This window comes from Pseudophryne corroboree, chromosome 10 (genome assembly GCF_028390025.1).
Source record: "Pseudophryne corroboree isolate aPseCor3 chromosome 10, aPseCor3.hap2, whole genome shotgun sequence".
Taxonomy (NCBI): domain Eukaryota; kingdom Metazoa; phylum Chordata; class Amphibia; order Anura; family Myobatrachidae; genus Pseudophryne; species Pseudophryne corroboree.
This window is the reverse complement of record NC_086453.1, coordinates 73,707,145-73,723,316: the sequence shown is the minus strand read 5'-3', so window position 1 is coordinate 73,723,316 and position 16,172 is coordinate 73,707,145. Positions and strand designations below refer to the sequence as shown.

Below are 16,172 nucleotides of genomic sequence, written 5' to 3'. Positions count from 1 at the left end.
CTCAATAACCATAATTTCCACTAATTTTCAGTCTATTCTGAACACCTCACACCTCACAATATTATTTTTAGTCCTAAAATTTGCACCGAGGTCGCTGGATGGCTAAGCTAAGCGACACAAGTGGCCGACACAAACACCTGGCCCATCTAGGAGTGGCACTGCAGTGTCAGGCAGGATGGCACTTCAAAAAAATTGTCCCCAAACAGTACATGATGCAAAGAAAAAAAGAGGCGCACCAAGGTCGCTGTGTGACTAAGCTAAGCGACACAAGTGGCCGACACAAACACCTGGCCCATCTAGGAGTGGCATTGCAGTGTCAGGCAGGATGGCACTTCAAAAAAATTGTCCCCAAACAGCACATGATGCAAAGAAAAAAAGAGGCGCACCAAGGTCGCTGTGTGACTAAGCTAAGCGACCCAAGTGGCCGACACAAACACCTGGCCCATCTAGGAGTGGCATTGCAGTGTCAGGCAGGATGGCACTTCAAAAAAATTGTCCCCAAACAGTACATGATGCAAAGAAAAAAAGAGGCGCACCAAGGTCGCTGTGTGACTAAGCTAAGCGACACAAGTGGCCGACACAAACACCTGGCCCATCTAGTAGTGGCACTGCAGTGTCAGGCAGGATGGCACTTCAAAAAAATTGTCCCCAAACAGCACATGATGCAAAGAAAAATGAAAGAAAAAAGAGGTGCAAGATGGAATTGTCCTTGGGCCCTCCCACCCACCCTTATGTTGTATAAACAGGACATGCACACTTTAACGAACCCATCATTTCAGTGACAGGGTCTGCCACATGACTGTGACTGAAATGACTGGTTGGTTTGGGCCCCCACCAAAAAAGAAGCAATCAATCTCTCCTTGCACAAACTGGCTCTACAGAGGCAAGATGTCCACCTCATCATCATCCTCCGATTCCTCACCCCTTTCACTGTGTACATCCCCCTCCTCACAGATTATTAATTCGTCCCCACTGGAATCCACCATCTCAGGTCCCTGTGTACTTTCTGGAGGCAATTGCTGGTGAATGTCTCCATGGAGTAATTGATTATAATTCATTTTGATGAACATCATCTTCTCCACATTTTCTGGAAGTAACCTCGTACGCCGATTGCTGACAAGGTGAGCGACTGCACTAAACACTCTTTCAGAGTACACACTGGAGGAGGTAGGCAACTTAGGTAAAATAAAGCCAGTTTCTGCAAGGGCCTCCAAATTGCCTCTTTTTCCTGCCAGTATACGTACGGACTGTCTGACGTGCCTACTTGGATGCGTCACTCATATAATCCTCCACCGTTCTTTCAATGGTGACAGAATCATATGCAGTGACAGTAGACGACATGTCAGTAATCGTTGGCAGGTCCTTCAGTCCGGACCAGATGTCAGCACTCGCTCCAGACTGCCCTGCATCACTGCCAGCGGGTGGGCTCGGAATTCTTAGCCTTTTCCTCGCACCCCCAGTTGCGGGAGAATGTGAAGGAGGAGCTGTTGACGGGTCACGTTCCGCTTGACTTGACAATTTTCTCACTAGCAGGTCTTTGAACCTCTGCAGACTTGTGTCTGCCGGAAAGAGAGATACAACGTAGGTTTTAAATCTAGGAACGAGCACGGTGGCCAAAATGTAGTGCTCTGATTTCAACAGATTGACCACCCGTGAATCCTGGTTAAGCGAATTAAGGGCTCCATCCACAAGTCCCACATGCCTAGCGGAATCGCTCTGTTTTAGCTCCTCCTTCAATGTCTCCAGCTTCTTCTGCAAAAGCCTGATGAGGGGAATGACCTGACTCAGGCTGGCAGTGTCTGAACTGACTTCACGTGTGTCAAGTTCAAAGGGTTGCAGAACCTTGCACAACGTTGAAATCATTCTCCACTGCGCTTGAGTCAGGTGCATTCCCCCTCCTCTGCCTATATCGTGGGCAGATGTATAGGCTTGAATGGCCTTTTGCTGCTCCTCCATCCTCTGAAGCATATAGAGGGTTGAATTCCACCTCGTTACCACCTCTTGCTTCAGATGATGGCAGGGCAGGTTCAGGAGTGTTTGGTGGTGCTCCAGTCTTCGGCACGCGGTAGCTGAATGCCGAAAGTGGCCCGCAATCCTTTGGGCCACCGACAGCATCTCTTGCACGCCCCTGTCGTTTTTTTAAATAATTCTTCACCACCAAATTCAATGTATGTGCAAAACATGGGACGTGCTGGAATTTGCCCAGATGTAATGCACGCACAATATTGCTGGCTGGCGTTGTCCGATGTCACAAATCCCCAGGAGAGTCCAATTGGGGTAAGCCATTCTGCGATGATGTTCCTCAGTTTCCGTAAGAGGTTGTCAGCTGTGTGCCTCTTATGGAAAGCGGTGATACAAAGCGTAGCCTGCCTAGGAATGAGTTGGCGTTTGCGAGATGCTGCTACTGGTGCCGCCGCTGCTGTTCTTGCTGCGGGAGGCAATACATCTACCCAGTGGGCTGTCACAGTCATATAGTCTTGAGTCTGCCCTGCTCCACTTGTCCACATGTCCGTGGTTAAGTGGACATTGGGTACAACTGCATTTTTTAGGACACTGGTGACTCTTTTTCTGAGGTCTGTGTACATTTTCGGTATTGCCTGCCTAGAGAAATGGAACCTAGATGGTATTTGGTACCGGGGACACAGTACCTCAATAAAGTTTCTAGTTGCCTCTGAATTAACGGTGGATACCGGAACCACGTTTCTCACCACCCAGGCTGACAAGACCTGAGTTATCCGCTTTGCAGCAGGATTACTGCTGTGATATTTCATCTTCCTCGCAAAGGACTGTTGGACAGTCAATTGCTTACTGGAAGTAGTACAAGTGGTCTTACGACTTCCCCTCTGGGATGACGATCGACTCCCAGCAGCAACAACAGCAGCGCCAGCAGCAGTAGGCGTTACACTCAAGGATGCATCGGAGGAATCCCAGGCAGGAGAGGACTCGTCAGACTTACCAGTGACATGGCCTGCAGGACTATTGGCTTTCCTGTGTAAGGTGGAAATTGACACTGAGGGAGTTGGTGGTGTGGTTTGCAGGAGCTTGATTACAAGAGGAAGGGATTTAGTGGTCAGTGGACTGCTTCCGCTGTCATCCAAAGTTTTTGAACTTGTCACTGACTTCAGATGAATGCGGTCCTTATGACGTATAAGGGAGGATGTTCCTAGGTGGTTAATGTCCCTACCCCTACTTATTACAGCTTGACAAAGGCAACACACGGCTTGACACCTGTTGTCCGCATTTGTGTTGAAATAATTCCACGCCGAAGAGGTGATTTTTATTTTATTTTGCCCAGGCATGTCAATGGCCATATTCGTCCCACGGACAACAGGTGTCTCCCCGGGTGCCCGACTTAAACAAACCACCTCACCATCAGAATCCTCCTTGTCAATTTCCTCCCCAGCGCCAGCAACACCCATATCCTCATCCTGGTGTACTTCAACAGTGACATCTTCAATTTGACTATCAGGAACAGGACTGCGGGTGCTCCTTCCAGCACTTGCAGGGGGCGTGCAAATGGTGGAAGGTGCAAGCTCTTCCCGTCCAGTGTTGGGAAGGTCAGGCATCGCAACCGACACAATTGGACTCTCTTTGGGGATTTGTGATTTAGAAGAACGCACAGTTCTTTTGCTGTGCTTTTGCCAGCTTAAATCTTTTCATTTTTATAGTGAGAGGATGAGTGCTTCCATCCTCATGTGAATCTGAACCACCAGCCATGAACATAGGCCAGGTCCTCAGCCGTTCCTTGCCACTCCGTGTCGTAAATGGCATATTGTCAAGTTTACGCTTCTCATCAGACGCTTTCAATTTTGATTTTTGGGTCATTTTACTGAACTTTTGTTTTTTGGATTTTACATGCTCTCTACTATGACATTGGGCATCGGCCTTGGCAGACGACGTTGATGGCATTTCATCGTCTCGGCCATGACTAGTGGCAGCAGCTTCAGCACGAGGTGGAAGTGGATCTTGATCTTTCCCTATTTTAACCTCCACATTTTTGTTCTCCATTTTTTAATGTGTGGAATTATATGCCAGTATCAATAGCAATGGCCTACTACTATATATACTGCGCACAACTGAAATGCACCACAGGTATGGATGGATAGTATACTTGACGACACAGAGGTAGGTAGAGCAGTCGCCTTCCGTACCGTACTGCTATATATACTGGTGGTCACTGTCAGCAAAACTTTGCACTGTACTCCTCCTATATAATATACTGCTGGTCCCCAGTCCCCACAATTAAGCAGTGTGAGCACAGATATATGCAGCACACTGAGCACAGATATGGAGCGTTTTTCAGGCAGACAACGTATAATACTGGTGGTCACTGGTCAGCAAAACTCTACACTGTACTCCTCCTATATAATACTGCTGGTCCTCAGTCCCCACAATTAAGATATAACTAAGCAAGCACAAATATTGCATCAACAATGAATAAACGGAGAGGACGCCAGCCACGTCCTCTCCCTAAGATTGCCAATGCACGAGTGAAAATGGCGGCGACGCGCGGCTGCTTATATAGAGTCCGAATCTCGCGAGAATCCGACAGCGGGATGATGACGTTCGGGCGCGCTCGGATTAACCGAGCCATACGGGAGAATCCGAGTATGCCTCGGACCCGTGTAAAATGGGTGAAGTTCGGGGGGGTTCGGTTTCCGAGGAACCGAACCCGCTCATCACTAGTGGTCATGCCCCTTTCTTGTGAGACCACACCCCTTTTCCCGGCGCACACCAAAGGAATATGGGAGGGCGCAAAATGTATAGTTTGCAGTGGGGCGCCGAACACCCTAGCACCGGCCCTGCTTACATCACTTATAAAAACAGCTAAAATTGTGTAACTCAGACATGTTTTTGCTCCTATAGTATTATTAACATCAATAACATTCATTTACAGTTATTTTCAATCGATTTTGACCACATTCTAAATTGTGAAATGGCACCTGAAATACAATCCAAAACACAAAATCTGGTTTTAAGATCCGAGATCCGATCTTACAGGTAGAACCCAAAGTGGTCTTGATTCTACTCAGAATCCCAAGTGATCTAAGCAGTGCTGCCATCAGAAATTGTGGGACCCAGGACTGACGAAATAGGCAGCCCCCCCCCCCCCCCAGACTACCTCGTCTTTACACAAAGGCTTGCTGCCACGTCAATGTAGATGCTTTAGGCAGGTTCCTAACCACCCTCAGTAAATGAACCCTGTAAACATATAGAGGCATATGTAATAGGGTCCGAGTTTTGCCAGGGGTGCGGGGTGTCGGCCTATCTCGGATGTTTTTCTAAAGCAGCAATCAGTTACAAGGCAAACCACACCTAGGAAATGATTGCCACTCTAAAAAAATCCTGGGCATCCTGCACCCCTGGCAAAACTCGGATCCTATTACATATGCCTCATAGTTTTCATTATAACTAACCATGAAAAAAAAGTAAATGAAGTATCAGATCCTTACAGCAGGATGCTAATATTTTGAAGTAAACAAGAGTCCTTTAGAAGAAGAGAATCCATGCTGTAGCACTAGAAGATATGCCTGAGGCCGAAGAACAGGCTACAAGCTGTGAAATCCAACAAAATGTTACTGATGATGTATTAATTTGTGAATGTATGTGTGAAGTTGTAGATTTGACTATTTAGCAGTATTTACACAAAGAATGCACTGCATTTTACAATCATGTAAAGGGGGGCATACACACGGAGAGATCCATGTTAAAAATCTAAGCAATCTGACTAGATTGCTTAGATTTTAAGCATGGATCTGCCGTGTGTATGCCCCCCAGGGATAGCGATTCACGGCCCCGCGCATCGCTATCGACGGTGCTAGATTGAGCCTGCATGCAGGCTCAATCTAGTGGGTCGCTCACTTCAGCGCCGTGTGAAGTGAGCGGCTCCCTGTCCCACCCCCTCGCTCAGCACACATTGCGCTGGGCTGAGTGGGGGGAGAGATGTGTGCTGAGCGGTCCATGTTTAGATCGCTCAGCACACATCTCTCCCGTCAGTACTGGCCTTAAAGGCCAGTACTCACTAGCCGATGCGGGAGAGATGTGTGCTGAGCGTGCGGGGGGAGAAGGGGGGGGGGGGGCGCTCATTTCACCCAGCGGGTGAAATGAGTGACCTGCTAGTTTGGCCTGCATAGCAGGCCAATCTAGCACCAGCGATAGCGATGCTTGGCGCTTGGCGCTGCGCATTGCTATCGCTGTGGGGGCTACACACGGTGCAATCCTGCTTAAAATCTAAGCAATCTAGTCAGATTGCTTAGATTTTAAGCAGCGATCGCTCCATGAGTACCCCCCTTAATACTGAGTTTCAGCACCTGAGGTTTCCTACCCATTATGTCATTACCTGGATTATATCATGTTATCAGCATTGTCTTGAAATGACTATAAATTCACTTGGTTCATCTCTCCCCCATGGTATTTCATGGAATGCAGTTGATAGTTGTGGTATCTCAACACAAAACCTTAAGGGGGGTACACACTGGGGGTAATTCTGAGTTGATCGCAGCAGCAAGTTTGTTAGCAATTGGGCAAAACCATGGGGGTAATTCTGAGTTGTTCGCTCGCTAGCAGATTTTAGCAGCATTGCACACGCTAGGTCGCCGCACTCTGGTAGTGTATCTTAGCTTAGCAGAATTGCGAACGAAAGCGTAGCAGAATTGCGATTAGAAAATTCTTATCAGTTTCTGAGTAGCTCGAGACTTACTCCTACACTGCGATCAGCTCAGCCCGTTTCGTTCCTGGTTCAGCCAGCCACTCCCCCGTTTCTCCAGACACTCCCGTGTTTTATCCTGGCACGCCTGCGTTTTTCCGCACACTCCCAGAAAACGGTCAGTTTCCGCCCAGAAACACCCACTTCCTGTCAATCACACTACGATCATTTCAACAATGGAAATTCTTCATTCAGGCGTGAGTAAATCGACTAAGTTTTGTGCTAAAATACTTAGCGCATGCGCACTGCATACCATGCGCATGCGTATTTTCGCCTTAATCGCTCCATTGCGAAAATCGGCAACGAGCGAACAACTCGGAATGACCCCCCATGTGCACTGCAGGGGATGCAGATATAACATGTGCAGAGAGAGTTAGATTTGGATGTGGTGTGTTCAATCTGCTATCTAAATTGCAGTGTAAAAATAAAGCAGCCAGTATTTACCCTGCACAGAAACAAAATAACCCACCCAAATCTAACTCTCTCTGCACATGTTATATCTGCCTCCCCTGCAGTCAGTGCACATGGTTTTGCCCAACTGCTAACAAATTTGATGCTGCGATCAACTCAGAATTAGGCCCCATGTGCACTGCAGGGGGGGGGGGGGGGGGGCAGATATAACATTTGCAGAGAGAGTTAGATTTGGGTGGGTATATTGTTTCTATGCAGGGTAAATACTGGCTGCTTTATTTTTACACTGCAATTTAGATTGGAGATTGAACACATCACACCCAAATCTAACTCTCTCTACACATGTTATATCTGCCCCCCCTGCAGTGTACATGGTTTTGTCCAACTGCTAACAAAGTTCCTGCTGTGATGAACTCGGAATGACCCCCACGGAGCGATGTTCAGCTAATTTCTAAGCAATCTGACCAGATTGCTTAGACATTAGCTGAACATCACTCCATGTGTAGGGGTGCCGGCGACAGCAATACGCGGTCCTGCGTGTCGCTATCGCCGGCTCTAGATTTGGCCTGCATGCAGGCACAATCTAGTAGGTCGCTCATTTCACCGCTGAGTGAAATGAGCCGCCCCCCGTTTCCCCCCCCCCCCTTCGCTCAGCACATCACGCTGTGCTGAGCAGGGGTGGAGAAATGTGTGCTGAGCGGTCTGTGCTAGACCGCTCAGCACACATCTCTGGGGAAATCTCCCCGTCAGTATGGCCCTTTAGTGTATAGGGTCATAGGCGTGCGCAGCACATTTTATTAGGGGGTGCTCCGTCGGAGGGGTGTGTCTAGCACCGCCTTTTGGGCGTGTCTAGCACCATCTATTGATGATCAACGCAATATAAAATATCCACCCTTGTATCAATCCTAATAAAGCAGATACATTGTCAGATGTTGTGGTGTGCACCAAACAAACACCCCTGATGGCACTCACTGCAATTACACTGCTCCTCCTCAGCCTGGTCTGGCTCCCTCTCTCTTTCCCCTGCAAGCTGCAGTAACTCACTGACACTGACAGTCGCAGACTAGTACTGCCGCTGCTGGAAAAACGAGTGACGCGTCAATACTGCTGCCAACCGCCTGCCAGTATTGAAGTTGTCTTCCTAAGAGGAACGCTGGCTACATGGTGATCCTCATCAGTGGCTGGCGTTGGCATAGAATAGAAGGAGAGAGGTGGGCGTGTGGCGGGTGTGACGGGTGGGCGTGCGCGCAGCATGACGTCATCATGTCACATCATGCTGTTTTTGTACATGGAGGTGGAGCCAGGAGTTTGAAAGCCGGTGGCAGTGGCACCCTTGATTAAGCCAGGCGTCCGGTCAGTAATGCAGTCCTGACAGGGTGCAGCGCAGAGGGTACAGTAATCAGCCTGCTTGGCGATCACTGCATCAGGCATGTGAGATCGGGGTGCTGGACATTAGGGGGTAACTGTGCGCACCAGGCACACCCCCTGCGCACACCTATGTATAGGGTGCAGTAATGTACTGTACTATTTAGTTTTTGTTTGTACTTATTACTTTCAGATACTTCAACTACAGTATATTCTATGGGTGACTACATAGTAACCTGACAGAAATCAAACTTACCTGTGGCACATGCTCTGTACAGCATCTTCAGACTCCAAAAACTGTTCTTTAATTTTGTTTTAATTGCAGTATTTTTTTTGTTTTTTTTCAATATACAAGATGTTTCATGTGTTTGGACTCAATGTGATTTGGGCACTATATCACACAAGACGCCAGAGAGAGAGAGAGCACACTAGAGACTGCTAGGGCAGCAAATTATAATTGATGATCAATCTACTTAACATAAAGTTCAGAGCTCCTAAAAATAAGGAGAATAATTTATTTAGCCATCAGACATTAACCCTTTATTGGTGCACAATAACACCGGTGCTGAGCATATAACTTACTGCAGTGCAGCTCAGAGCTCCTAATACAGGGGGGCATTAACCCTTGGTGTACATTAGTGTTTTTTGTCACTGCCTACATTGCGGTCCAGAGCTCCTAATATACGGCAGTATTAACCCTTTATTGGTGTACAGTGCACACTGGTTCCCTCAAAAGTTTTTGGTGAAGTTGCAATTTGTGGAAAAAACAGGAAAAAGTTTTTTTTTCTGAAACTTGTTCCCACTCAAAATTACAGGACTTTGTCCATGCTTCACCCACTCTGTGGAATGCCCTCCCACGCACAAAAAGACTCACCTCTAGCCTCCAAACCTTTAAACTTTCCATGAAAACTCACCTCTTCAGACAAGCCTATCAAATTCCAGACCCACCCACATGACCTTCAGTGCTTCCCTATCTAATTACATCCTCTCTGTACAGTACACATAACATCACATATCTTGTCTTTCTTTGCTCTCACACCCTCTTGACCCTTGGCCAACATTGCTGGGTGATCATATCATACAACCCATTAAGAACCTAGCGATCTGGTGGACCATTATGCAATAGGTAGCATCTATCCTTGTGTATCAATGCCTATTTCCCTATAGATTGTACGCTTGCGTGCAGGGCCTTCCTACCTCTATGTCTGTCTGTTTTTCCCAGTTTTTTTTCTATTACTGTTGTTCTAATTGTAAAGCACAACGGAATATGCTGCGCTATATAAAAAAAACTGTTAATAAATAAATAAAACTTGTGTGTGTTTAATACGCTCAGTAGGAGCCGTACCACTTTATTATTAAACTTAAGCACTGTGAGGCCGCAGTGTGAAGTTATTTGTGAAAAAACTAAAAAAAAGCGGGGTTTTTTTTTGGACAACTTGTGTGTATCCAATAGAGCTCAGTAGGTGCCGTGCCATTATGTTAACAAATATAAGCACTGTGAGTCAATTTGTATCATGATCAGCAGCAGCAACCAAGTACTAATGCTGTGGCTGCTGGCAGTCATGATGATCATGATATTAGTACTGCAACATCTACTAAAGTTGGTCCTCAAGGGCATAGAGGGCACCGGAAATCAAAACAATATTTTACAACGGTAAACAAAAACAAAATCACCTCTAATACATGGAAAGTTTACCACCAAAAAACATAAAATTGGCAAAAGGCCATACACTACACGCAGTGGCAATGAAAGGCTCAGACCTTGGCCTTTGTTTGAGACTGGTGGTTCAAGAACTGCTGTACGTCAGACATCTTCTTTTGTAACCTCACCTGATGATGCAACACCTTGTCACTCTGAGTCTACAAGAGGAATCAAATGTAAAACAGGTAAATTAGTGCAGAAAAAAACTATGACTGAAGAACAAATTGTGTGTTCAGAAATGTCACAAATCCCTGAGGAGAGACTAAGGGTGTCCGTGTTAGCTATGTGTAAGTCTGACATTTCTGATACTAGTACTGTATTTGTAGAGATGCCTCCTTCCACCATTTACCTCTGTAAATGTGGGTATAAGCAGCGCAAGTATAGCTGTTGACATAGAAATTGAGGTTGCCACTGTGGAAGTGCAACAGGAAGATGTGGATATGTTTGCAGCTAATGCCATTAATAAGAATGTTGATGTTGATGATGAGGATGTTGTTTGTGTAAGTCAGTCACCAGTTGCAGCAGTTCTTGCCCATGATAAGAAGAAGGCCATTGTTATGTCTGGTCATAAGGCTAAAAATCCACCTCATACAGTATGTGTGGAATTATTTTTACCCAAATTATGACAACAATTGTCAAGCCATCTGTAGTGTTTTCAAATCTAAAATAAGTATAGGTGTGGAACATTAACTATCTAGGTGCCTCTTACCTTTTTCTTCATTCTTAGTGAGCTCATGAAAAGTTTTTATAATGTCAAGTTTTTATCTGAAAAATCTGCTAAAATAATAGCATTCAGTCCAGCATCAGCTAGCACCCATCTCTCAGCTAGAGCCCAACTCATAGAATCTCCACCGCCAACATCTTCATCATCAATATCCTCATTAATGATCAGAAGTACAGGTAATCCTCTTGCATCCAATCTGCTAAGGCTAAATTACTCCTCCCTTATCCAGGATTTCTCAGAAGGATCCTTCAGACCTGCCGCTGCTGCTCGGGGTAAATCTTCATCCCAGAAGGGGACCAAGAAGACTATTAGTAGTTTCAAACAAATATTAACTGTAAACCAGTTATTTGCAAGGGCATACAAGTATGAAAGCTGCCATCCAGCTGAACAGCAGATCACTGAAGCCATGATGGCCATGCTAGTATTAGATATGGGGCCAATATCCACCATTAATGCATCTGATTTTTGCAGATAATTGAGGTCTTGTGCCTCCACTACCAAATTCCATACTAATTCCTTTTTACCCGAACAGCAATTCCTCACCTGTACCAGAATGTTAAGAAAAAAAGAATTATTGGCCTACAAAATGCCATTGCACCCACTGTCCACTTAACAACAGATATGTGGACAAGCAGTAGTAGTCCAACTAAAGATAACATTACTGTGACAGCCCACTGGGTGGGTGAATCACCTACAGCAACAGCAGAATGTAACACGAAATGCCTGCTCATTCATAGTCAGTCTCTCTATGGGGGTCATTCCGAGTTGATCGCTCGCTCGCTGTTTTTAGAAGCCGTGCAAATGCATAGTTGCCTCCCACAGGGGAGTGTATTTTCGCTTTGCAAATGTGCGAACGACTGTAATACTTGTAACACCAAGATGGCTGCATCACCTTTTGCATGCTCCTGATCATCTCCATAAAACAGCTGAAATTCACCACAACTGACCCATAAATCATCGTAAATATCCAAGGACTTACCTTTAACTTGTTCTACTCTACGCGGACATCTGATCAAAACCAACGGATTGCATTCCTGCGCTGAGATACACACTAGATTGAAACCTCTGCAACTCTCCACTTAGAAGTCCTTCAGTTTGGAATCTACTGTGCTCTGCATTGGACATCCCAGACAAGGTACTGTGAACTACAACCTATATTTGGCTCCATCCAGCCCCTCACTTAGACATCATTCACCTCTGTTCTCTGAGCAAAAAATAACTGACTTCTTGCATTAATCAACTAATATACAGCATATTCAGGCTCTGAATCACTGAAGGGTCACTGCTCACTTCAATTTGCAAGAGCCATTCCAAAGGACACATGTTATCACTACCCCCCACAAGAAATTTACTTCAAAGGCCTCTCACACTGAGATCTTTCACACCTACCCAACAGGAATTGGATTCTAACACCTCTCCACAAGCCTGCTTTTGACTAAATCAGCAACAGAAAAAGCAGTTATTTTATTTACAGTATCACTTGTTTCAAATATACCCATTGTATTAAGGAGCAGCAATAGGTTACAGCAACAACGATTATAGCGATTACAATCTAAGATGGCGCCGCAGATGGCTGCCTCGGAGCTACGCAGCTCAGCCAAAATACTTGTTTCCCCTTGTTTTCCCTTGCCCTTGTCTACCCCACCGGTGACCAAATACAGCAGGGAAGCCCTCCTTAGTTGGAGCGCTCCCGAGGTGCTTACCACACGTTCGGGCCCGTCGGCGGGCAGATCAGCGGCCCTTGCAGCCCTCGCTGCCCTTGCTGCCCTGTGTGGCAAGGATGCAGACGTTGTGGACACCGAAGTGGATGACCGAGCGGCCGCGCCCCCCCGCAGCCCAGGTGGCGACTGGCGGATGGATCACCGGCCACGGAAAGAGAATGACGGAGGCCCTCATGTCGGCCCTAATAGAAGGACCTGGACTCAGAGGAGAGGCTGTCGCGCAGGCGCCCTAGTGAGGTGGCGGCGGCGAGGGCACCGGTCTGCACTACCCGCGATCCTGCTTTCGAATGTGCGCTCACTGGCAAACAAGTTCGACGAATTGTCCCTCCTTCTGGGCAGCGCAGGGTCAGGCATTACAGGGTCATCTATCCTCTGCTTTACGGAGACGTGGCTGGACGACCATATTGCGGACAACCCGATGTCTCTGCCGGGCTTCAGTCTCTTCAGGGCCGATCGCTCCAAGGTTCTCTCAGGAAAAACGAAGGGTGGTGGCATCTGCTTCTACATCAACGACGGATGGTGCACCAATGGCACGATCATAGGCAAATCATGCAGCCCTCACCTGGAGATGCTGAGTATCAACTGCAAACCCTTCTATTCCCCCCGGGAATTTGCCTCAATTGTCCTTGTGGGAGTGTACACCCCCCCCCTCGCCTGCGCGAACGAAGCCCTGCACCACCTGGCCATATGTATATCCGACATAGAACAAAAACACCCAGACTCTCTGCTTATAGTACTGGGTGACTTCAACAGAACTAACCTGAGCAAGGAGCTACCTAAGTACAAACAACAAGTCACGTGTCCCACTAGGGAAGGGCGCACCCTTGATCACTGCTACACTACCCTCAAGTCTGCCTTCCGGTCTATCCCGCGTGCTGCACTCGGCCTATCTGACCACTGCCTCGTCCACCTACTCCCTACCTATACACAGAAGCTGAGAGCAGTTAAGCCTGTCGTTAAGACTGTCAAGAAATGGACCAATGAGGCCAAGATGAAGCTCCAGGCCTGCTTTGACTGCACGGAATGGGGGGTCTTTGAAGCCTCGGCAACCGACCTGAATGACTTGACAGACACTGTCACATCCTACATCAGCTACTGTGAGGACATGTGTGTACCTACCAAGACTTACCGCATTTACAACAACAACAAGCCCTGGTTCAATGCCCAGCTCAGGCAACTTCGTCGAGCCAAAGAGGAGGCCTATAGCAGCGGTGACAGAGCACTATACAACCGTACTAGGAACTCTCTGACTAAAGGAATTAGGCTAGCAAAAAAGCGGTTCTCGGACAAGCTGACAAACGATCTCTCCACCAATGACCCCGTATCTGTATGGAAAGGAATGCAATCCATAACCAACTATAGGAAAACATCAAAGGCCACCGCCATGCACCAAGACCTTGCAGATGAACTGAACCACTTTTATTGCAGGTTCGCAAAAGAAGTCCCCTGCAACCCAAACAATCACCTCTACGATGCCCCGAACACCGACGGCCAACCCCAGGCACTGCAAGTCACCCAAGAAGAGGTGGAGGCATTGTTCAAAAGGACCAAAACCAGGAAAGCTCCGGGTCCTGACGGAGTGTCACCATCTGCCCTAAGAGCATGTGCGGGTCAGCTCGCCCCCATATTCACCAAGATCTTCAATAAATCGCTGGAGCTACAGAAAGTCCCTTCCTGCCTCAAAAGGTCTACTATAGTCCCGGTCCCCAAGAAACCCACTATCACGAACCTGAACGACTACAGGCCGATAGCACTGACGTCTGTGGTCATGAAAACGTTCGAGCGTCTGGTTTTGAATCACCTGAAAACTGTGACTGGCGCCCAACTGGACCCCCTGCAGTTCGCCTATCGCTCGAATCGGTGTGTCGAGGATGCAGTCAACCTGGGCCTGCACTACATTCTACAGCACCTAGACATTCCCGGTACCTATGCGAGGGTCCTGTTTGTCGATTTCAGCTCGGCCTTCAATACAATCGTCCCCAGCATCCTCCACCCCAAATTACTTCGCCTAGGGGTCCCAGAAGCTACCTGTTCCTGGATAATAGACTTCCTGACAGATAGGACACAGGTGGTGAAAGCGTGGGAATTCACCTCTCAAGCGCGGTCCATCAGTACAGGGGCCCCTCAGGGCTGTGTCCTCTCACCCCTGCTCTTCTCCCTGTACACAAATGACTGTACCTCAGAGGCGCAATCAGTAAGGATCATCAAATTCGCCGATGACACCACCGTCATCGGCCTCATCAAGGATGGGGACGAATCGGCCTATAGACGGGAAGTAGACCGGCTGGCCCAGTGGTGCATCCACAACAACCCTGACCTCAACCCCCTCAAAACTGTCGAGATGATAGTGGACTTCAGGAAGAAGTCATCTAGTGCACCTCCGCTAACGATTGCTGACAGTGTGGTATCGCTAGTGGACTCCTTCAAGTTTCTAGGGACCACAATCTCCAGGGACCTTAAATGGGGGTCCAACACTGACGCCACTGTTGGGAAAGCGCAGCAGAGGTTGTTCTTCCTCAGGCAACTAAGGAAGTTCAACATCCCACAGAAGCTCCTGCTCCTCTTCTACTCCGCGATTGTGGAGTCGGTACTGTGCTCCTCGATACTCGTATGGTACAGCTCCGCCAGTGCGAGGGACATATGCAGGCTCCAAAAGGTGGTCAGAACCGCAGAGAAGATCATCGGGGCCGACCTTCCCTCAGTCCAGGACCTGTACTTGTCCAGAGCTAAAAAGCGGGCAATGAAGATAGTAAAAGACCAGCTACACCCCGGCCACAGCATGTTTAACTTGCTTCCTTCAGGCAGGCGTTACAGGGCTGTCCCCGCCAGATCCACCAGAAACCTCAAAAGTTTCTTTCCCCAAGCTGTCCGCCTGCTGAACTCCTGAACATTGACTGACTAGACGTACATGTAACTCACTTGTGTCCCTACGGCCTACCTATCTGTGTAACTTTACTTGCCCCCCCCCACACACACACACACACACACACACACACACACACACACACACACCTGCTTACCTGTTACCTACTTGGCTGTTGTATAGCAAACCGAAGACAAATTCCTAGTATACGTAAGTATACCTGGCCAATAAAGCTGATTCTGATTCTGATTCTGTGCAGCCGAGCTCTACAAAAACAGTTTGTGCAGTTTCTGAGTAGGTCTGAACTTACTCAGCCGCAACGATTACTTCAGCCTGTCTGGTCCCGGAATTGACGTCAGACACCCGCCCTGCAAACTCTTGGACATGCCTGCATTTCTCCAAACACTCCCAAAAAACGGTCAGTCAACACCCATAAACGCCTTCTTCCTGTCAATCTCCTTGCAATCAGCTGTGCGAATGGATTCTTCATTAAATCCATCGACCAGCATCGATCCGCTTTGTACCCGTACAACACACCTGCGCATTGCGGTGCATATGCATGCGCAGTAGTGACCTGATCGCTGCGCTGTGAAAAACAGCAGCGTGCGATCAGGTCGGAATGACCCCCTATGTATCACCGGCTTGACTAAGAGGCATACCAGTGGCAACTTATTAGAAAA

At 47.6% G+C, this 16,172-nt stretch overlaps 1 protein-coding gene across 1 annotated transcript in view; it reads right to left on the bottom strand.

The window, feature by feature from the left end:
• The window catches only part of LOC134966050 (interferon-gamma-inducible GTPase 10-like), a 121,938-nt gene that overhangs the window by 66,442 nt on the left and 39,324 nt on the right, over window positions 1–16,172 (bottom strand). The window contains 2 exon segments of the mRNA XM_063942516.1: window positions 10,313–10,342; window positions 10,894–11,186. Coding sequence (XP_063798586.1) covers window positions 10,313–10,342; window positions 10,894–10,920 — 57 coding nt within the window. The 5' untranslated portion in view covers window positions 10,921–11,186.